We start from the raw sequence: 23376 nt of genomic DNA on the forward strand, positions 1-23376 counted from the left end.
TTGCCTCCCTGACAGGTCTTCAAGGGAGCAGCCCTCAAAGAACTGCACCATGGTGGAAGGGAGAGGGATGTGGCACCTGGCTGTGCCAGGCATGGGACTTACATCATATTGCTGTGGGAAATTACGGATGGAAGGCAGTGGTCGGACTGACACCCACTTCTTCTTAGCTTTGGACATCACCAGCAGGACACGGCGTTCCTTCGTCCAACTGAAGAAGAGAGAATAAATCAAGAGAGGCAAAAGGAAGAGCAGAACAGAGACCCTTAAATACTGAGAGATGAGCAGACCCTCCTGTCCAGTTTGTCCCTGCACTATCTGGCAGTTCCTAGACATGCACATCTGTGATGGAGAAGCCACAAGAAGGCTGTTTTAGGAGGACTTCTTGTGTGCATATTACTTATTTCCTGGGGTTCCTCTTTTCATAAAGCCCCAAAAATCTTCCCCAAATCTCACATGGCATCACCACGGATTATTAAACAGCTGCATTCCACCCTTTGACACAGCCAATTCTTGTGCAATCAGATCCATGAAAAACACTTGGGAATATTTTCTGCTTGAAAGGTGCAATAGAAATGCAAGTCATTACAAGCACTGCCTTATGAACAGTGCCAAGACTTATCCTCCTGCAGCTCTAGCAAGGGATCACCAGGAGATACCCTGAGCAAAAACTCCAGCTCAATTCAGCAGCTGCACAAAGAGGTATTATTTTTCCCATCCCAGAAAGCAATCTCACCTGCTTACTTCCTCCAGAAACTTCTGCCTCTGTCTCTTCTTCAACAGAAGTCTTACATTTACAAGAGGAAGCTGGGCTGGGCCTTTGTGGCTTGTGTTATGGGAAGAGAGGTTCTATAAACCCTTCCATCCTATCCCTGCAGGCTGCTTGGGTGAGACAGGCCACAGTTTCCATGACCCATGACTTCCCAGCCAATATTTCTCTTCAAGGGGACTTGTAAGACAGATGGAGACAAAGTTTTTTAGTAGGGCCTGTAGTGTTGTGACAAGGGGTAGTGTCTTGAAACTGAAAGAGGGTAGATTCAGACAAGATATAAGGAAGGAATTTTTTATGATGAGGGTGTTGAAACACTAGCACAATCCAGAGAGGTGGTAAATGCCCCATCACTGGAAACATTCAAGGTCAGGCTGAGCAACCTGATCTAGTTGAAGATGTGCCTGCTCATTGCAGGATGGCTGGATTAGATGACCTTTAAAGGTCTCTCCCAGTCCAAACTCTTCTATGATTCATTGCTTCTATCACACCATTCTCATAGGCCCCAAGGAGTCAAGAGGTGCAAACAGACATGACATGCATCACAGAGGAGCAACGAAAGCAATGAAAGAGCCAAGGGAAACTAATTTAAAAGGAAGCAGAATATCTTGAATCATTGTTAATTGTGACCTAACATACATATGCAAACAGCCAGGAGTATAAACACTGCAGAGGAGAACGTTCTTTGTGCTCTTGGTAAGAAGAAATGATAGGAACTGGGAGAAAAGGGAATTGTGGGAGCTGGACTGCCTATGCCAGGAGTAACAGTCTGCATAATGCTGGCAGCAAATACACACAGTAAAGAGAGAAGGAAACTGGAAAACAGCTATCTACAATGCCTGCTATAGTGATGAACATCCTGAGCAGTGAGAGGCTGCTAGGAAACCTTACAGCTTTTTCCAAAGATGCCAAATGAAGCCCTGAAGAAGGTAGGATGAAAAATTCTTGCCCTTGAAGAGGGATAGAGGAAAGAGAAGGTTGAATTGCTCACCAGTGGGGGGCTTTGGCACTACAGTACTTGAGGTCTTTATCTGGCTCCACCAGCTGCCCGTTCCTCCAGCACTGGCCACAAACAAATTTCATCTGGAGGTCAAAGGTGCTTGACGTGGGAGTCCGCGAAGAAGCCTGGGGAAAAGAACCACAGCCTCAAGTGAACAGAGGCAAAATGCACCCCCCAAACCTGCCACAGAGATGCTGGCAGTTCCCCACATGCCTGTGTGCCAGCTACAAGCCAGATTAAATCAGCTCTCCTTTGCCAGTGTTAGCTGGTGGCCCAATGAGATACTGGACAAGAGCAAAACCACTGCTTGCTTCAGCATGATTTCCTGGGCTTTGACATCTGGCCAAAAGTACAGACAGCCTGGCAGCTTCCAGCACTGACCAGGCCTGGCTATGAAACCCCTGCAGTGTATATCTGCATACAAGCTCTGTGAGTCCTGCCCCAGAGCTTAAGCCCCACTTCCCTGTGGGGAGGGCAATCCATGTCCACTCTGCCTGTGAAGAGTGCTTGGTCACACAGAGAGAGCCCCCTTGGGAGGAAGTGGGACCATATCACAATGCAGGACCCAAAACTCCTGCTTTTGGACCAAGAACCTCATGTCGCACCTAACATTTGACACAATGAAGTCAGAGCTGGGTCCTCTTGCTGATATCCTTTCAAGCCTTTTCTGGGCAGGTTTCCATCTCTCACAGTTCCTCTGTACTGGGTTTCCCAAGCAGTTAAATCATAGTCTCTGGACAGAGGTATAATGCACATATTTCATATCTTCTCAGGCATTCCACTTATTATTGCCCCCATCCCACCTGAGAAAACTGGTTTGGGATTATGACTGACAGATTCTGGAGAAGATAGGAAAAAGGGACCCAATCTCATATCACTGCTGCCTCATGTTTTCTGAGAAAATATCTGGAAAACTGTTTGCATTCTATATCACCACTGGAAGAAGATGAGTCTGGTGTCTCCAGTTCATTTCCAAACTGAAAAACAAACCTGACTGGATGCCAGTGGCCCTGGGCACAGGAATATGTGAGAGTACAAGAGAACACCCTGGTCATCGAGCTGACCATGAAGCACAAAGGTCACGCACCAGCAAAACAATTCTCTGACTGTCAGCCACATCAGCAGCCTGTCCCACCTACCATGCCTTGACTTTAACCCCGAGCATCTCACAATAACCAGACATGCAAGCCGTGTCCCTGAAGAGCAGGTTTCTGCCAGCAACTGATTAGCAACAGCATGGACCTGGCTGCATCCCTTGGTGAAGGGAAAACAGCAAGTACAGACAGCACAGAATCAAAGCATTTCCCAGGAGATGCCACATCAGCTATCAACTACCACTCTGCATTCTCCAGACCTAGTCTTTTGGAGAACCAGAGGTGACATATAAAGGGTTCTGTCACTGTGAAAATCTGACTGGGGGGCTAACCTTGCCTGTGCTGCCTACATGAAGCCATCAATTCTCTGATGTCCCTGCAAAAGGATCCTCTGAGAGAACCAGCATCTCTTTTGAAAAACAGCAGCGATTCTGGCCTACTTGTCTGTGAGAATGACCTTTGAGAATGGGTGGCTCCCAGCACACAACTTGTTTATCACTTGCTGTGATGACAGCTGTCAGCTGTCACCTGTGTTGGTGACCACTAAGAACTCATCAAAGTAGCTGGCTGTGGGATGCGCAGAGTTGAGATCTAGACTACCATGGAAGGCAATAAAGTGCCTCCCTCTCAGCTATGTCCTTTGAACAGTAGCTTTAATCTCCACTTGGTCTCCAAAGGAAATTCCACTACAGCTCACTACTGACCTATCAAACCTATAGGCCTATGCTAACAAAATGGCACTGCTGGTGTATTGCCTTTTGTCAATCCCATGCTATCCTCCTGGTGACATATCTCTCAGCACAGACAGGAAGCTTTGCTCAAACCTTCTGACCCAGCAAAACTAAACACTTTCTCCAGAAGGGACAAGAGATCAGAGAGAAAGAAAATATCTCTCAGGTAGTTGTGGTAATCTGGGCTGCTTTTTCCACAGATTCTTAACCAAAAGAAGCCCCGTGCATTTCTTCATCTGAGTCATGCAAACTGCTGGTCAAACCAGTGGGCATGTATGCTCCCAGGGGATTAGGAGCCAAGCAAAAAATCAAAGCGGCTGCTGTTAATGCTACATGACTGTATTTGCAAAGGCAAGACACATACCTGGCAGGCTGCTGATACCCAACAGCGTGGAAATTATATCACATGAGGTTCTAGCAGACGAAGCTAGGCAAAAGTGCCGTGGGCTATGGCACCACCCCTTGCTATGAAGCCAGACAATATAGTGCTAGCTATGCACCATGGCAACCAAATAAATACAAGTCTCTGGCACGACAGCTCTCCACTTCAGGCTCTGCAGAAAGCAACAGACCCTGCACATGGACACTCATGTCTCCCAGCTTCAGGAACTCCTCTGAGCAATACTGAAATGTTCTCTGGAGGAGCCACATGCCTCAGGGGACTATATGAGGAGCCCAGGTTACTCAGCCACCTAACTGAGTGAGCAGTACTTAGGTGTAAGTACTCCTTAATGGAGACATTTTTCCTTCTCCATGCTTAAATTGATAATTCTGGGGTCAGCTTTCATGGGGGTTCTGGTGCTGGCTAAGGGAATAAAAACAAAACAGCTCTTGAAAAACAGAAAAAATGAGGGCTACAACCCCTCTATTTACAGGGATGCAATGGGAGGGCACCCAGCTCCCTACAGCAGCCCCTCCTGCTGACTGGCTCTTCAATCTGTGGCCACTGGGTTTACTCCTACAGAAGCTTCTGTGAGGCCAAATTTATGGGACCAAATGTAAGATTCCCAGCTGGTGCTTGGCAAGCAGTGTATCTTCATTTTTCATTTCTTACTAAGCCTCTTGACTTTCACTGTCACAGCTATTGGGCCCCTGCATGCTGCCCGCCCCTTTTCTCCACAACTGGGCAGCCCCAGGTGCTAAGTCCAGCTGGCAGCTGAACAAAAAGTGCAGCAAAATCCTCCAGAGCAACTTTGCTTCCGCTGACCAAAGGGCACTGGAGTGAGAGTGGATCACATGGGATGGTGGGAAGGAGGGGTCTGTTTTTACAGCACTCCTGGGAAGTTGTCTTTGCCAGGCAGCCAATTTTGAAAGCTGGAAGGACACTGAGAAAACTCTGAGTCACGTTAGCCTGCTTGGACAGGAGAAAACAATGGCAAAAGTAAACATCTCTCAACAGATAGCTAGTCCTGCCCGCAGGGTCTTCGGCAGCAAGCCAGAGTCTCATCCCAAAGTACAGCCCTCTGTGCTGTTGCCAAAGCCATGGTGTGCTACTGCAAACACATGCAGCTGACTGACTTGACTGTCCCCCTGCACAGTGCCAGTGCCAATGCCAGGCTGCAAATCCTTAAAGACAGCTGGTGGTGCTGCTGGTAGGCATTTTCTCGCTGTACCAGCATGACTGCTGCTTTGCCTCTGCACCCTGGAAGGGTGGTGCGTGCAGTCCAGCTCTGTGACAGGCATCTGTGGGGCACAGCCAGACTTTGCCACTGATCACTAGCCCTAGCACTGCCCATAGGGCCCAGAAACTGTAGCTCTCTGCCCATCCCCTGATGTAGCAGGCTTTAGCATTTAATTTCCTGATCCTCTGCCCCCTGCAAGCCCCAGCAGCCAGAAATGGAACCCTCACTTAGCATCCAGATCCCATGTGCTTCAGAGGACATGCTCTGACCATGCCTACTGTACAGCTTATCCTTCCAGCAGCAGCACCTCCAGACAAAGGTGAATTTGAAGCTACAAGGCTTACAGGAAAACAGCTGTCCATTAATCTTTTTTTTTAATCCCCTCATTATACACAGAGAATGGCAAGACTGAGCTTTCTTGAAAATGCAGGTAAATTCACAGCAGGCAGGACAGAACCAATCTCTGGACTGTGCTCTTGGGGCAAAGCACATATGGAGCAGGGATTGATGATATAAATCCAACTGCTGTCACAAACTGCTGCAAAATCACATTTAGTTTCCTCCCATGTGGAGATGCAGGCCACTGCCTCTGTCCTCACACAAGGCAGAAGAAATCACAACCAGCTCTGGTTGCAGGGACCATTCAGATCATCCACTTTGCATATAATACAGGATGTAGAAACTTGTCCTGCTTAGCTTCCTGAGAGGCTAGAACATATTCCTTAAGCAAATCAGACAGTTCTGGGAACTAGAGACCTTGGTTATTCTGGACTGCTGCTTGCCATTCTTCTCTTTCAACCATTTCAGACCACAACAGGTACACAGGTTTAGAGCTGAGCATCCCCTCAGCAGATGAATCCATCTCATGCAGCTTAACCAGTGCATAGTTGGACACAGAACCCACTGCAAGTGTCAGTGCAGTCACCTACATCTTTTCTGTTAGGCTAAACTATGCCCATCAGACCTTTCCACTGATGCTTCCCCACCCAGTGCCCTACAGCCTTCAGAACACTTCTGTTGGCACACAACCAAGACAAAAACCAGCGGCTAAACATCGCATGAGTGACTCACATTTCTCTCCTATAAAACACCTCCTCCACAGGGTGCTCACAGACTGTACTCAGCACTGGTCTCTGCAGAGGAAGCTCCAGGGTGACAGATCCCACACAAAGGTGAAACACTCTTGCTTAGACACTAAGGCACAGGCCAAGCGATGGCAAGTTCAGGTCCACCAAGGTTAAAGAAAGTTGCCAAGTGGGAACAAAAAGGATTTATGCCACTTTCACAACCATTCTCCTGTTCTAATGGCAAAAACTGCTTTATTTCAACCTCAGGACTGGGCTGTGAATTGTCCTCATGGGGTGGGCTCTGCTCCTACAGTACAGAAATCCCCTCTGGGGTTAAAAAAAAAAAGAAAAGGATAAGACAGCACTGCCCATAGCCAACAAGACACAGAAAAGTAAACAAAGGAAGAACCCTTTGCTTGTAACCCCTCTCACACTACCCTGGTATGCTCTTGGCAGTGCTGGAGGGTGCAGCCCTCCACACTGAAAGACTGGTGGTAAAGAAAAGGCAAATCTCCCAGTCTCCTCCTGGTAAAGCACCACTAAGGTCTCTGTCAGCCTCAACAGCACCTGGGCTGCCAGTTCCACCCACTCTTGTGTTTAGATCAGTTCTGTAGGTCATGAGTCATTCCTCAGAAGTCCTTCAAACTGCTCTACCGTCCCTTGGCCACTAAAGGGCAGCAGGACACATTTGGTCCCCACTGTGTGGCGACTGCCCCAATATCTCCCAGTTTCACCAGCAGGGTGTCACAGGAAACACCATTCTTGTGTGTGCTGCCCTCAGTGACCTGGAGGCTTCACCCTAGCAGGGAAACAGAGCAGAAAATAACACAGCAAAATAAGGCACAAAGCTCAACACCAGCACTGCAAGCAGGAAAGCTCTCAGCTCTCCTCCACCTCAATGGCCAGCCTGCTCCGCCTGGCACTTGTCAATAGTGGGAGGAAAAGAGACAAAGGGCTGGAACCGTTTGGAACAAAATCTGGCTCCAAGCCCTAGGTGGACCTTACTTACCACGCTGTTGGCTGGTTTGCTGGCATGTGCCTCCATCTGTTGCCAGTACTTCTTAGACTCCTGCACGATATCTTCGTGGGTCATTCCTGGGAGCAATAAGGAGACAGAACTGAGCTACACTCCCTTGGCCAAGAGAGAGAGGGAGGGGTTGTAGGACTTTTTAGTTTGGGGTGAGTAACCCCTGAATAGCTGACAGCTCCCAGCAGACACCCTGGTAATGTCAGGACTAAGTTGTGACAGAACTCACCACAGAACATGTCTAATGCCTTGCTATGGAAGCTCCACTCTACACAAGTCAAACAAAAGGAGAAGAGTTCGGTATCCTGGGCTTGTTCAGACCTGGATTTCTGCTTAGGCAGTCTGCAAAGGACCCAGACACTGCTTCCAAGCCAATAATTCTTCATAAGGGTCAAGAACTTGACCAAGGCTGACCCCAACCCTGTATCAACAGATTCTACCAAGATCCTAAAGGCAAAGCTTTGTTACTATTGATCTACTATATATGGAGTTTTTGCTTCTAGCTTGGGAGATCACAGATACCCACTGAGACATCTAGCATCTCCAAGACCCCAGAAGTCTCACCTATTACCTGCTGGGATTAATTAGCCTGTTACACCTTCAAGTTGAGTGGGCTCCCCATCAATCAATAGGCAGAGAAAATTTGAAATTCAACACACATAGACAGCAAGCACAACCAAGGCAGCAAGAAAAGACCAGCAGTGCAAAACCAACCAAGGAACAGCTGCTAGTAGATAACCAGCAAGGAAAAACCTGAAAGGTCTCAGATATCAGAAATACAACATCAGACAGCAAGAAAAAGGATCGGTCAGACCTTATCTAAGGAATGAGCTCCTGACCAGCTCAAGTGGTGAGGGAACAGCCTCTGTTAGCACCAGCCAGCTAGATGGGCATTCAAGTTATTAAGTGCTCTAAAAAGCCAAGACAGATGCCAAAACAAACTGAAGCAAGTATCTTGCACAGGCAGCTGATTGCAACAAGGAGGGTTCTGAGAATGGTCTTGATGCAGTATCCCCAGGACACAGACATTGCAAATTTGATTGCTTTGCTGATGCCTTTTATTACTGAAGTGAGGTGTTCCCCAGGAGTATTACACAAACACAATCTTTGATCTGGGAGACAGCACGTTCCAGAACTTAAGGGCCACCAAAGTTTTCATATCAGCTTAGGCTGTGTGTATCTTGGGTAAATCACAGCATTCCTGACCTCAGTTTTCCTGTCTGATTTTGGCTGTTCATGTCCCCATCAGGCAACACTGCTGCCATTTGCACAGGGCTTGAACAGGATGAAAAGCACTCAGAAAACTTCACCGTTCTTCAAGAACATTTGCTCAGGTCTTTAAAATGGCAGCTACTGCATAACTGGTACTGCTCACAGATCAGAGCTGTTGGTGAATATTCTACCTCTTAACCATTAATTCCAGAAGAAATGGTGCAGAGTCAGAAAAACTGCAACTCCCTCTCCCATGTCCAAGTATTCCAGGGTTGGACACAATGATGATTTGTATTTTGCAGACAAAAGCTCTAAAGCTAGGAAAATCACAACAAAAAGTTAACATGCTGCACTGAACATGGCAGGGAAAGGGCTGAAGCGGCTCCCACCTTCTCCATTCCACACACCTGCGATCCTTGGGGTGCAGAACCATAGGGAGAAGCATATACAGGTTTTGTCTGTATTTCAAATGTGAAATTTCAAAATTCATGACTGAATTTCAAATGTAGTTCTTGTGACTGCCTTCTTCCAGTTCCAGAATTCTGAACTATTTCAACAACAGAGTCTAGAAATGTGGTGACTGGGAAAGAAAAACCCTCCCAAATGGGAAAGGATGGTTTCCAATCTATCAGCTTTTCAAAGCATGAACCGTCACAAAGAAATGAGCTGGGAACCAAAAGGCCTATGTGTTGATTACTTTTAACATTTCAGCATCTTTTGCAACATCATTAGTGAAGACAAAGAGTCTGTTATTACCACTAGTGGAAGAAGATAGCAAGAGATGTCTGTGAAAAGCCACAGTGAACAAGAAAATAGTCCTGCCTGTCCAATTCTCAGATCTTGGGGACCTTTACTCCACTAATACAATCCTTTATTCCCATGAACAAAGCCAAAAGCTCTGTAAATGCTCAAACAGCTGTGAAGTGTTTCAAACGTAAGCTGCCCTCCTCCTATTCTTGCTGAGAAAATAGTGCCCAAATGAAACTTCCTGCTCCAAAGCTAAAGCATTCCCAGAGAATGGCAACAACTACCTTTAATTTCAGTTTCCATAATGAAGGCACTACACCTGGGAGAGGCAAACTCACAAGGAAAGCAGGCTCATATATAGAGCCCTGCAGGAAAAAAAACCCACAAGATAATATCTCTCCTATTGTTGGAAAAGGTGGAAGTAGGCACAAGGCTTGATGATCGGCTCTGCATGATTTAAAAATCATTTGAAATCATTTCTTCACGTAAAGAAGGCAAGAAGAAAAAAATCAGTTTATTTCTTCTGCAGGATGAAGAGAAAGGAACACAGAGGGAAGGAAGAAGGGAGCAAAGAAACTTTTCAAATAACAAAACCAGACCAAAACAACAAAAATAAACCAACCATGGTATGGGGAAGAAAAGCAAGGTACTTGAATATCAGAGTACCCAGAGTACAATGAGCAGTATCACAAGCATGCAGGGCAGTGGCAGCCCATGGCTCACAGGAAATGTGCTATCTTAGAAACTCCAAGCTGTAATTTTTTTAATTTCCTGAGGCCACAAGTAAATGAAGGCAAACGGAAAGATTAAAGATGGCATTTGCCACAATGTTCTATTTGTTCATCACTGTCCCTCATGAGCTGAACCCAAGGCAAAGGACTGCACTGGACATCAATTATGACATCAAAGAATGGTGAGAAACATCCATAATGTGTTTCCTCTCTGAAGTACTCCCATTACCAGGCTGGGTGGTGCACTAAATGAGATCCTGTGGTGAAAAAACATGTAGGTAGCACTGCAGGTGGACTGGCATCTACACAGCCAACAGGACAGCAGCCAGAGAAAAAGCCCAATATATCCGAGACTAAGAAACAGGACTGGAAGTGCCAGATGTGGCAGTGTCACCACATGATTTCCCTGAGTATAATCTCTGTAAAACCCTCTTCTGAGGCATGTCATCAAGGCTTTTTGGGAAACACCAAACATCTTGCAATTTCCTGCTGTTGGTGAATTTGTTTTGAGAAACTGGAGATCCACAGCCTTCTCTAGATAACCAACTGCTTTGTCACCTCTGCATGCTGCCATTCTCACTGCAAGACATGTTCACTCAGGGGTCCAACTGCCATTTGCACAAGATCTAAGCACAAAACATCTCTTGGGATTGAGCTCTACCTAATTATTATTTTAATTTATTCATCTGGTCCCAAGGGAAAGGCCTTCTGGACAGAAAATCATAACAACCCTGTTCCTGTAAATGGACAAGGGCCAAATCACCTCACAGAAGACCTTGGTCCTATTTTTTGTGACCCTGAGGAGGCAGAGTAAGTACTTTGCACAAGTGAGTGACACCTTCTCAGTACTCCCAAATCACCTTCTTCCCCTCTCAACTGGCCCTGGTTACACACTGGAAGAAATTCAGGTATACAAAACACCAGCCAAGTCACACTCACCTGAATATTGCTGCAGCAGCCAGACCTTGAGCTCAATGAAACTGTGAGCAAAGTGGCAGCTGTCCTCACGCAGGCAGCCGTAACGCACCTCATGTCGACACACGTCAAACTGGAAGTGCTCCTGGAACTGACGGATCTTGGAATATTTCAGGGAGGTGGAACGCACAATGTGGACCAGACACCTGCAGAAAAATACAAAGCACCAGAGGATCAAACCCTCTCTACCTCCTTCTTACATATGACATCCAGACATTTGACTGGACAGGTAAAAGGACACATGCAAATTGACTCCAGAAGAGACAGGTTCCCTCTGGGAAAAGCAAACCCCTGCCCTCCTGCCCTATCAAGCCTGGGTAATTATTTTCACTCTCAGCACATGGGTGATGCTCTAAGTTCAGAGATCAGACACATTTCAAAAAACACAGCAAAGATACCAACTCCCCTGAGTTGGTATGACGGGTTCAGCATCTCCCCACCTCTGAGGTTCCCAGGAACCAGAAGAAATTGTATGGCTATGTACTTGACATGTTTGTTATACCTGTTCTCCTAAACATTCACTACCAGACAGTCAGAGGCAGGATCCTGAGCTAGAGGATCTTTGTTTCGACCTTTTTGTAAAGGCCAAACTGAAAGGCAAATTAAGTCAATGGAAAACTTAACAGACTGACTCCAAAGGGCTTTGCTGATGCCTGAAATCCCTCAGCACCAGGAGCAAACATGCAGGGTGAAGCCCATAGTGCTATTTATTATGATTTGAGCTGTCCTATGATTGGAACCCATAGGGAGGAAAGGAAGAAAGAGACCAGAGCCCTGGAGTTAAACTGGCTGGAATTATGTGAGATGGCTCCCATCAGGAGAAAAAATTGTTCACTCACTTGTTGTCATGGAAACTGTGTTTTGCAGAAAGGTTGGAGCAGACAGATGGTGTGTCCTTGGTCCCTTTGCTGATAATCCGGGGTTTGCTGTCAAAGCAAATCTGAGAAGAGAAGAATTAGCATACTGGGAAAATCTTAGAGAGCAGTGAACCAGAGCGACTTCGCTTAGAGGAAGAAGAACCAGAGCCAGCCTATTCTAATGTTCAAAGTTAGAAACAAGTCTGGTGAAAACTTTGTGGCAGAGCTTTAAAATAAAGCAAGTCAATCTCTGGAAAAGCTTCTGGACAACATTTTTTGGCTTATTCTCAACAGTATTTTCCATTGTGGTTGGAAAAATTTTGGTCAGAGACACATATTCTTTCCCAACAGAACAAGGACAAGGGAGAAATAAAAGAACAGCCACTTCACAGCAAAGAACACACGTCCCTTTACATGCACTGCCAACATAGGGAACTCTGTGCTGCAGAGCATTAAGATGATATGAGGCAATTCTCAACTGACCGACTCAGTAGCTCTGCATAGACATCAAGTGGGAATTTATTGCATTATGGAATTCTGATTTCTAAAGTAACTGGGGCTAAATTACAATTCAAAGCAATATGTCAAGATGGAGGAAGAGACAGGTGATCTCATGAGGCTCTGAGCACCTGATTCAGACGCAGGGCTAAGGAAGAAAAACACTCGTTTCTCCTGCACATGTGCATACAATGCTCACTGTCCTTCTGGGAGCAGGGCACTGGCTGGGACACACAGTGTTACAGGTGGCCTGCTCCTGCACCTTTAAGATTTCTTTCTTGAAGAATGTACAACATTCCTGGACTCCTTTTCCCTTCAGGACTGCCTCCCAAGTTACTCTGTCAGCCAGGCTCCTAAGGAGACTAAAGTCTGCCCTTCAGAGGGTGAAGTGGCAAGGTGGCAGTTCTGCTGACCCCTCTCCTTATTTCTTCAAGAACTGAAAACTCTACCATTGCATGATTGCTGAGCCCAGGATGGCTTCCAACCATTGTATCACCCACCAGTCCTTCTCTGTTCACAAACAGATCCAGTGGATGCCTTCCCTAGCTGTTTCCCTCACCAGCTGTCTCAGGAGTTATCTTCCACACACTCCAGGAACCTCCTGGACTGTTTCCTCCCTGCTGTGTTGTACTTAAAGCAGACATCTGCTAAGTTGAAGTCTCCCACAAAAAAAAAGGGTCAACAATTACAAAACTTATCCCATCTGCCTATGAATTATTTTGTCTGCCTCTGCACCCTGGTTGGGTGGTCTGTAACAAGACCCCCATCTTGTCGGCCTTCCCCTAATTCCTACCCATAACCACTCAACTCTATCATCATCATCACTGTTAAACTCTAGACAGTCAAAACACTCCCTACCACAGAGGGCTCCCCCACTCCCTCTCCTTCCTCACCTGTCCTTCCTGAAGAGTTTACAGACATCTGTTGTAAGCACTCCAGTTTTGACTCCAGTCATCCCACCATATTTTCGTGGTGGCAACTATCAACAGATCAGTGGTCCAGACACATATGAAGAGATGGTGGATGCCTGTGCCCTCCCACCAGTTCTGTACCTCACAGAGGAAGGTGAAGATGCCCTGATGTTCCTTGAGGAGCTTGGCAATTGTGAGGCTGCTCTGCTTGATCCCACCTAGCGGGTCAAAGAGGAGGTCACGGTTGAGGGTCCCCTTCCTCTCCTCCGTCCACACGTCGATCTCTTCCTGGTGGTACGCGAAGGTGCAGTTATCCCCGTACTTACAGTCCTGCTTGTTAAGCATATCTACAAAGCAACAAAGAGCACACACCACCACACAGGCAGAGCAGCCCAGTCAGAAACTAAACTCTCTCTTGTCTTCTCCCACTGCCCATGCCTCACATGGAACTGAAAGCAAAAAAACTGAGAGCTAAAAGAAAAAGGAAAAGATATCTCCTCCCAAGTTCACCTATATCAATACATTCAGGAGTTAATGCAAACTACTAAATGGTGATAATCTCCAGTTATGCTGCTATGGGGAAAACCATCTCAAAACTAGAGGCCAGCTTTAATTCAGTGCCTGGCCAGGGACAGATCATGACTTAACTAACCCCTTCTAAAGCCAATACAGATTAAGTTCTCCCATAGGCCCAGCAGTAAGAAACCATTTTAGCTTGGCTCTTACAACCTCCCCACCTCATTAAGTACTTTGTAATGACACTGCCTCGGGATACCAGTCTGGTCACACTGTCTGTGGGTACCGTGGGATGGGCTGGAGCAAAGGAGCAAGCAGAAAATGTTTTTCCCTAGGCAGAACCACAGCCCTGCCATGGGGCAGTTGGGTTGAGGGGGACTAATGTGAGCACATCTACAGGAAGCAGGTTCTCAGTAAAGCCCATGTCAGCAGAACAGCTCTGAGTGCTCGACTGTGTGCAGCAGCTCACTGAGCCTTTGGAACTCTTCTGCTCTACCACTTTAGAAGCTGCCTGCTCTCCACAACATGGCAGCTCATTGCCCTTCACTGTACTGAGCCATCCAGTCCATGAACTGTACAGCCATCCTACTGACGGAACAGAAGACCCCACAGCCAGTAGGCAATATCAAACAGAATTTCCCTCCCAGTCTCCCCTGGCACAGCCCCTTTCCAGCGACCAACCGCCACAGATCACCTTTGCACAGATAATAGGATCCTACAAAGTTGGTTTTGGTTGGGCGAGGACGGATCCTCTTCCAGGTCTTGTCTTCTGAGTTCTTCAGCCTGCCCAGCAGGATGTCCCGCTTGCACTTGTGCTCCAAGCCTTCCCGATAGGTGTAATCGCCAGCCTTGGGCCCTGCCAGAGAGAATAACCCCATCAGCCAGGGGAAAGCCAATTCCTAGTCTGTGCCAGTGCTCTGGTGGCAGACCAAATGCATCACCTGTTTTGGGGTAGCAGATATGACAGGCTTGTTTGAAAACATGAGTAGACGCCAAGGGGTTCTTCACCAGCAGAGCTGTGTTGGGCATTACTGGTTCTGGCTGGGACAGCAGGTGCTCGGTGGCCTTGGGCGCAGCTGGGTGACTCACTCCACCAAGGCTGACCTGAGTGAAAACACACACACCTCTCTCTGTTCAGCTCTGCAACCACATGGGCAAGAAACCTCTCTAACCCCTTGCCCCGCTCCAGTCTCTCAAAACCTGTCTCATTTCCTCTCTCATCAAAATGTTCACACCTGAAATGACATTTCCAGAAGAGATGCATGCAACTTTTCCAAAGAGAATGAACACTGTGGTGTTTTCACTTCAAAGATAGGCCTCTTTCTTACTGGTAAGAGACCTCAGTTTCCTATCACGAGCCACAAAACAAAATGCCCTCCTCACTCCTTCCCATTCCTTCCATCACAATCTACTCTGCAATGAAAGATTTTTAAATCAACCATATCCCAACGTAAGAAAAAACCCAAACTGCTTATCAGTCAATCTTCAGGGATATTCACATTGATGTTAACAGGGCCAGCAGCTAAGAGGAACTCAAGAATAACTTTTGTTCCAAGCTAACTAATCCTCCCCATTTTTTCCAAGACTGGAGACATAGAACAGAGGCAGAACATCTGGAGAAGCCTCCTGACAGGGGCAGAGAGCAGCAAAGAACTTCAGTAGCCTGAAGTCAAACTTGGCTGACTCTGCCCCATCCTTGAGCATTATGTGGCTGCCACGTACAGTGGGACCCTGGCCTCCATGATCCCCTGCTGACCCTCCAGCCTTGGTCACACCACGCTTACCTTGGCAATATGGAGTTACAGATAAAAACAAAGATGGAACAAATGTCTTCCTGCTGACTCTGTGGGAACTTTTACCTGCCTGGCCACAACATGAGAGGCAACACTCAGCAGGGCAGGGTAAGAAGAGGGGCCCAAATTAACTACATCACCAAGTGACCACTACCACCACCACTACTACCTTGGCTCCAGAGCACCCTGGGATGTCAGCATGGGGCAGTAGCTCACTCACCGCTGGGGCTGGCTTTTGGCTGCCAGGTGCGTGTCGCAGTTCCTGAGAGCTAGTTTCTTCTGGGTGAAAGAAGAACCCCACAAAACAAAAACAATCATTTCACTCTCAGAAGCAGTGCTACTCACAAAAGGAAAAACAACATCTAATTAAATTAATTTGCTTTATTTATTTCACAATGTTTTAATACTTTCCTTCCAAAGCATCTGTCTAGACTCGGAAAAACTCCAGGAAAGACTTCTTGTCCCAGAAATCCTACTGAACCCGATTCTATGCTGCTGAGAACTGACATTTCTAAAATGGCAACCCAAAGCTGAGGTGAATGTGAGTGTTCAAGTGCTGACTGGCCAATCTCTGCTGTTCTCAAAATACTTTTGCTGTGAATATACTGCAATACTGGGAATAAGTTAACCAAGAAGAAGCCCACTTCCCTCCTGAACAGGAGGGCACTTAGTCTTTGCCCACCATCCATCTTCTCCTTGTGCCATGAGAGTTCAGAACCCCATTCAAGAGGACACTCATTGCCCTGAATCCAGAGATGGGAAACACCCACCTTGGCCTCTACCATTCTGCCCAGCACAACAAGGTCCTGTATCATCTAAAACAGTCATCACCACTCTGCTCACTTTGTGCAAGATGGCAAAGAGTCATTGAGGAGGAAGGTGAGGAGTCATGCTATAGTCCAGCAAATTATGCCAAGGGAGGTGTTCTGGACACCCAGCAATGTTTAAATCTCATCTCTCATCATTATACACCTCTGTGTTCCTTTCTCCTCTTTAGATTTCACTCCATGCTGGTTATCTAGGATTACATAACCTACAGCTTTTCTCATTACTTTTGAGCAAAACATAATCAGTTACTCTGTCCAAGACAATTCCCTGCTCTCTTCTACATTTATATTCCTGTTATATACACCAGCAGAGAAAGGTACAAGACAGACATCCTCAGCATTGAAGGAAATAATTTTGGCATGCATTCACAGCTAAGGCAACACGAAACCATATCACCCCTACCTACCCACACTTACCAATGGTAAAGGAGTCCAAGGTATCCAGTGACCCCCTGCTTGTCCCAAAGGAGTCCAGGGCATCAAGCCGTGTATCTGTGTATGGAAGCAGATCCAGGGAATCCAGCGAATCTAAAGTGGAGCCACCACTTCCTCCTTGTGGGGCCTCGAAGGCATCCAGAACAGAGGAGGAGGAGAGCTGCTTGGTGGGATCCATTACCAGGCCAAAAGAGGCAGGTGGCAGAGGGGTGGAGACAGGAATGCTGGCTGTCACAACTGGAGGCAGGAGTGGAGTTCCTCCCGGAAACACAGGAATCAACTGGGGCATCTCTGTTGGCAGGTTGGTAGGAATGGTGCCCTGGACCAGAGACTTCAGGGGAGCAGGAAGGAGGATAAATAGCGAATTAGTATTGAGGAGCAAAGACTAAAAAGAGATGTCCTGGTTTTGGCCAGCACAGAGTTAATTTTCTTAGTAGCTGGTACAGCGCTGTGTTTTTGATTTAGCATGAGAATACTGTTGATAACACACTGATGTTTTGGCTATTGCTAAGTCGTGCTTACTCTAAGTCAAAGACTTTCCATTTCCCATGCTCTGCCAGCGAGCAGGTGCACAAGATGGGGGACAGAATGGCCAGGACAGCTGACCTGAACAAGCCAAGGGGATATTCCATACAATAGAACATCATGTCCGGGATATAAACTGGGGGAATTTGGTCAGGGTCACCAACTGCTGCTCAAGGAAGGCTGGGCATTGGTTATCAAGTGGTGAGCAATTGTACTGTGCATCACTTGCTTCTCTTGGGTTTTATTCCTCCCTTTCTCTCTTTTTCTATTATTATTGTTGTTGTTAATATTGTATTTTATTTTGTTTCAATTATTAAACTGTTATCTTAAGCCACAAGTTTGGGGTTTTTTCAATTATTCTCACTGGGGAAGGGGCAGGAAGAAAGTGAGCGAGCAGTTAGCTGCTGACTGAGGTCAAACCATGACAACAGAGCAACAGACTCCCAATGAAGGGCGTGTTGTACTAGCTGGAGCAAAAGGATACCTGGCAGCTCAATCCACCTCCAGACTTCCCACAGACCTTACAGTTTTTCTGTACTGCAAACAGTGTGGACCAGGATCCCTGAGGAGGTGTTGGATTGAGTTCATCAGTCTGCAAGGCAGTGTCCTGCGCTGGGCACTTAAACCAGCTCAGGTCGAGAAACAAGGCAGACAAGTACACACAGTGCAAAGGCCAGGGTAATGATCACGACCCATGGTGCCTCTCATCAGGGCTTTTCCAACATGAAAATCACTACACTGCTGCCAGACCCAAGGTGGCTAACATAAGCAACACTGGCAACTAAAATCCAACATAAATATGAGTACAGATTGTCTATGCAGCTCCCAGACCTGTTCAACAAGCTTAGTCTGAGTGCAACCTGCACAAAATACAAGGAAACTAGAGCATGCCCACTGTATAAAATACATCCATCATTCCTGCTTCACCACACTAATTTCTACTCTCAGACTTGCTTCAATTTCACAGACCTGAGAGGCCAGATGGAAGGAAATGTCAGGGGAAGGCTACCTTGGGTGTATTTTGAGAGGCATCTCCCTGAAGCTGCACACAGCAAAGCAGGCTTGGAGAAGGACTCTACATACTCACAGCAGCAGAAATAAAGGAAAGAACGAGTGAGTTTTGCCAGAGGAAGAGATAGGAGAAAAGAATGACAGGAAGAGAACGAGAGGCAGCATGCACATCCTCATCCTCCAAGGACCTATTTGGAACAAAGAAACAGCAGACCCACACAGTGCCCATCTTACTAGAGGGTATGGTGACCCTTCAGCAAGGGAATCCAGGAGGGAGTCTAGCTCTTCCCCAATGATGTCCCCATCTGTGAAGTCCTCCGTGTTCTCAGGCACTGGCAAGGGTACACAGTCTGGAGACGGGAGCAAGCTGGCAGCAGGAAGTGAGGTGGGCAAGCCCTTTGCATCTGAGTCAGAGGGCAAAGGGGCCATCCCCTCATTCACAGGGATGGAGGTGGCCACAGGAGCTGGGAGGCACTGCAGGTCCATAGAGCAGTCTGTGATGGGAGAGAAACAGAGCCAGTCACCAGGAGAGCCTCTTGCAGGAGGCAAATAGAGCACAACATGGTAAAACCAATACTGTACAACTCCATCAAATCACAAAAACCAAGTATGCCAATTTTTCTGAGAAGAGAGGCTCTAGGGCTCACCAGTAGCTGAAATACATTCTAAATACATTTACATTCTAAAGGCCAGTGCCCAGTCTGACTGTCAAGATTTGGCAAGCATGTACAGCAACCAGGAACAACAAAAAACCTGTGGCTGAGCAGTTACTGAATTCACTGTGGCCAGGACTAAAGGGGCACATAATACAATTTCTCTATAACCCACCACCTGGTATTTTCTTTAATGTTCCTCACTAATGCATTTGGCAGAGGTCACTGCCTTTTTTAATTCATGGAGCTTTGATATCCCAGCTGAAAGCCTGCTTACTTGCACACCCTCTCTAAAAACCCAGGCATCCAAAATGGAAGAAGATAAAAATCACAAGGTCCTGTTGGGAGGAGAGTCAGAGATTGAGTGGTCAGATCAGGTTGTGCTAACAATCTGTCCCAAAAATCCCCATCAGACTCACTCAAGCTTTAGTTGTCTTTAGCCAAGTAAATTCCCTGCTCCTGAATCCTTCCTGATGTCCAAAAGTGGGAGGTTGCTATCCATTTCTCCCCTCAATACCTGATCAGCAAATGTGCCCTTGGGAACTTGTGGGACACAGGGTCGAGCCAGGAAAGAGGCAGTGGTTTTCCTTAAGGTTTCTTCCCCTCTCCAGTACATTACTGAAGTAGTAAGATATTCCCATCATGCAATATAAACCTCTGTTAAGTGAAGTTAAGGTTGCAAGCACATATTCTTCACAGAAGAGCATTTTATTCTCAAAAAAAGTAAGTGTTAAAAAAAAAGTTCAAATGTTAGAAATTTGGAAAATGCAGTGTTACATTTGCAGTTCTCAAACCAAGCACCAAAACTACCTTAATTCTGCCCCTGTGCAGATGTCCTGGAATAAAAGAAAAGAAATAAGACAAAGATGCTACCTTCTGCATCCACATCCCATTAGCTGCACTGTAACTGCAACAGACTAAGGCTATAAAAGCAAGGCAAAGTTTGGAAGGAGAGACAATAGCTTTTATTAGAAAGACTGATAAAATTGGGAAAGAAACTAGACAGGCTTTAGAGATATAAAACTTGATCCAGCAAGAAATGCTGCATCCTGTCTGTACCAGGTCTGTTCACTCAGCCCCCACAAGAACTTGGACATCCCCCTGCATCAGGGACTGGGTGAGTACGCTCTGTTACTGGCTGCAAACTGCTCTTTTGCTGGCCCAGGAATGTGCTGGTGCCTTCTTAGAGAGCTCAGCAAATTAGCAATTCCGGTAAACCCCCAAGTCCTGAACAAAACAACAGCAGGGATGACAAACACAGGCATGCCCCCTTATCTCTAACTCCACCAGGAGCACAGCTCCAACCTCTGCAACCTTTCCTCCAGTATTTGTTGTGAATGGTCCACATGGATGGACCACAGCAAAGGTCACTGTGCAAGGCACTGGAGGCTGAGCCATGACAAAAGCAGGAAAGTGCTGGGAAAGGAAAGCAGGGGTAGTGTCCATGTCTCCATGTCATCAAGCGTGCCACTGAAGGCAACCACATGGTGTACCTTATGGGATCCAACACAGGATTTTGGTGCTGCAGCTGAATGCATTTCCTACAGGCAGCGACTCAAAGGAAGGCTGTGCATCAGTAGTAGTTTTGCAGCTGCCCCACCAATCTGCCTTGGCTCCAACCCCATGCCCCCTTTGCAATGATTTCTCTCATCTCCCTTTGGTGCAGAACCCCCATCCGCCAGGGAGCCAGCTCTCCAGCTTTTCTCATGGCTGGAAGCTTGGCCAGATTCCCTGCAGTACAAAGAGATGGCTTGTGCCTTCCCATTTTTCAGATGTTTAAATCTGGAGTACTGACAAGATCCCTACAGAGGCCAACAAGAAGTTCAGAACATGCCAGAAGGGATGGGGACACATGCAGCAGGGAGCAAAAGGGTGCACAATGACAGGGCCCCAAAGGATCCAGCAGTTCAGGCCTTCTCTGAGGAATGAATGAGGCCCTGCATTTTCCACTCAGACTGGGAAGCAAAGAACAGAGGCCCTCACACACCCTAAGAGGCCCCAAACCTGGAAACACTGAATGCATGACCAAAAGCAGACAATAACATGAGAGCTCAGTGCATGTGAAGGGCCAGGAAAAGAGCAGGCACCAACAGGCTCCACTACTTGTAAGTGGAAGAGGGAAGATATCCACTCCTCCCTGCCCTGACCACCCAAACCCTGTCATTCCTTCAGCCACTCCTCCCACTCTGTCCAATCTCTTTTCCTAGCTCTCCTTTCCTATTCCTGCTTTCCTCAGGACACCAGATCTGCTGACCTCACTGACCAGCTGTGATACCCACATCTCACACATTCTCCTTACAGAATGCTCATGTATCCTCTGCATTCCCCTAACATTTGTTCCATCTTAAAAGAATAAAACAGCTTTCTTCGATGAGTAGCTCACAGGCAGACCCACACCTGCTAATTTCTGACCCTGTCATCACACTCAGCACCACATATTATTATAAGGTCAAGGAGGGGCTTATCCATACATCCCCATGAACCAAGTCTCCCATACCAAGCCCCCACAGCTGGTGACTTCTCTGGCCATACATCTGCCTGTCCCCAAGGGGGAAGTACACAGCTTTTATAAGCACTATTTCTAGCTCTGTTCTCCAGAACACCAGTGGTTCCCTGGTGCATTAGCTGGCCAATGGCCATACTGAGCCAGATCTGAGCCATGGTCTCTCTGCAGCACTGGCTGAGTTAATCAGATGACTTCAAGCAAAACATGGAAGAAAGGGTTTCAAGAGTCTGCATCTTAAAACAAAACAACAACCACAAAAACCCTTGCTAAAGAAATCTTTGAATCTGAAACTCTCAGGGTACCCAGCACCCACAGCCATTCTGGTGGTACACCACTGTCATGGAGTTACTTTACCTTTAAGAAAGTTGAAGTTGCTGAGAACTGCCTAGAGTCTTTTCTCCTGATCAATTATCGGTCATTGCTGAGAACTGACAGCAGTTTAGGCCATTGAAAAGTGGGATTAACTTGTGAACCCTACCTTAAAGCGTAAAACCAGAGCTCTCTGAGTTCTCTTTGTTTCCTGGCTGTGAAGAGTGGCGGAGTTCCGGCCTCCCGTTCCCAGCCCAGGCCATGTGGCCGGGCGGGGACAGGGCTGGGCCTGCTGCATCTCCCGTCCGGGAGATGCGGGCCCTGCGGGGGGTTTTCCCCGGGCTCGGGCTGGGCCGGGCCGAGCCGATCTCTGGCTCGGCTGCAGGGTTTTTGCTGTAACTAAATTCACTAGAAACTGCTGAGTGAAGAAAGAGAGAGAGACTCTGGACCTGCAGCGGGCTGGGGCGGCGACTACACTCTCCAGAGCAGCCATGGGGAACTCTCCATCGCAGACGGCTCCAGTTCCTGCACCGGCCGAAGCCACAGAACTACCTACAACAGCCTGGGCAAGATTTTAACTCTTTCATTACCCAGATGAGACTTGCGGATTAACCTTTTTATCCAGAGAGAGAAAAGGAGAATGATCAACATGAAAAGAGACTTTATAAACTACCAGTGACAGGAAAGAAAAGAAGCTTCAGAAGAGATAGAAAATTAAGGAGATGCTTTAATTTAGCTGAAATACTTTTCTGTTAAAACTATGGAGATGAACAATGAAGTCCTGGAAAAAACTCCTTTAATTCATGATAAGTATGCAGGGAGGAATAAAGTATTCAAAGTGTAAACTTGAGTAATTATAGTATAGTGAAGTGCTGGGAGATTTAAAGCCTTGAGAGGCAATGAGAAAACTGTTGTCTAGTGAAGCTCACAGAAGCAAATGAAGAAAACTTTTTTTACCTTTGAATACTCATCCTTAAAAATGCTATCCCTCGACTCATGACCCATACACATCTCAGAGTGATGTGAAAATGGGAGGAGTGGGCTCTGATAACAGCAGCTCTGGACAGCTGATATCAGGGCAATGGAAAACTATAACAAAAATAGTTTTCTTGTGAGAAACTCCATAAATTAACAAGAAAAAGCTTCTGTTTCTCTACAAAGACAGGTGAAAAGACTGTAGCAAGAATTGAGACTGTTTTAACCACCAAAGTTCCAGTTTTTGTCTCTGTTGTCATGTGAACGAGAGAATAGTAAATAGATAAGGGATGAAAAGGTTTTTCTGGAAGTTTATTCTGGTGTTCTTATTCTTGTTGTTTGTCAATAAACTTTCTTTAATCCTTTTAAGTTTTATGCCTGTTTTGCCCTTATTCTAATCCATATCTCACAGCAAGAAATAAGTAATTTTCTTAGTTATTAGTTTTAAACCACGACAACCACTCTCTGGGCAATCGGATAACACATAATTACCATGCTTTTGCAAAGATTTTCTAGCAGTAAAGGCTCTGTCTGCCTGATCTGCAGCAAAGGTGGCATGCTGCTCTTACACCAAATCCATATTAGATA

At 46.6% G+C, this 23376-nt stretch overlaps 1 protein-coding gene across 11 annotated transcripts in view; it reads right to left on the minus strand.

Annotated features, from left to right (window-relative positions):
* Positions 1–23376, minus strand: part of ZC3H7B (zinc finger CCCH-type containing 7B) — a 49653-nt gene that overhangs the window by 8842 nt on the left and 17435 nt on the right. For 6 of the 11 annotated variants that reach the window (XM_015628124.3, XM_015628119.3, XM_015628121.3 and 3 more), the window contains exons 9-19: positions 18580–18839; positions 16792–17140; positions 15717–15826; positions 14696–14858; positions 14449–14610; positions 13380–13585; positions 11812–11912; positions 10937–11118; positions 7290–7375; positions 1758–1891; positions 103–208 (exon numbers count right to left, since the gene is read on the minus strand). In XM_015628124.3, the coding sequence (XP_015483610.1) occupies positions 103–208; positions 1758–1891; positions 7290–7375; positions 10937–11118; positions 11812–11912; positions 13380–13585; positions 14449–14610; positions 14696–14858; positions 15717–15826; positions 16792–17140; positions 18580–18839 (1859 nt within the window). Of the gene's footprint in view, positions 1–102; positions 209–736; positions 947–1757; positions 1892–7289; positions 7376–10936; positions 11119–11811; positions 11913–13379; positions 13586–14448; positions 14611–14695; positions 14859–15716; positions 15827–16791; positions 17141–18579; positions 18840–23376 lie in introns of those variants that run through there. The other 5 variants (XM_015628116.3, XM_015628125.3, XM_015628122.3 and 2 more) reach the window with 4 other exon arrangements.

This window comes from Parus major, chromosome 1A, assembly GCF_001522545.3.
Source record: "Parus major isolate Abel chromosome 1A, Parus_major1.1, whole genome shotgun sequence".
Classification (NCBI taxonomy): domain Eukaryota; kingdom Metazoa; phylum Chordata; class Aves; order Passeriformes; family Paridae; genus Parus; species Parus major.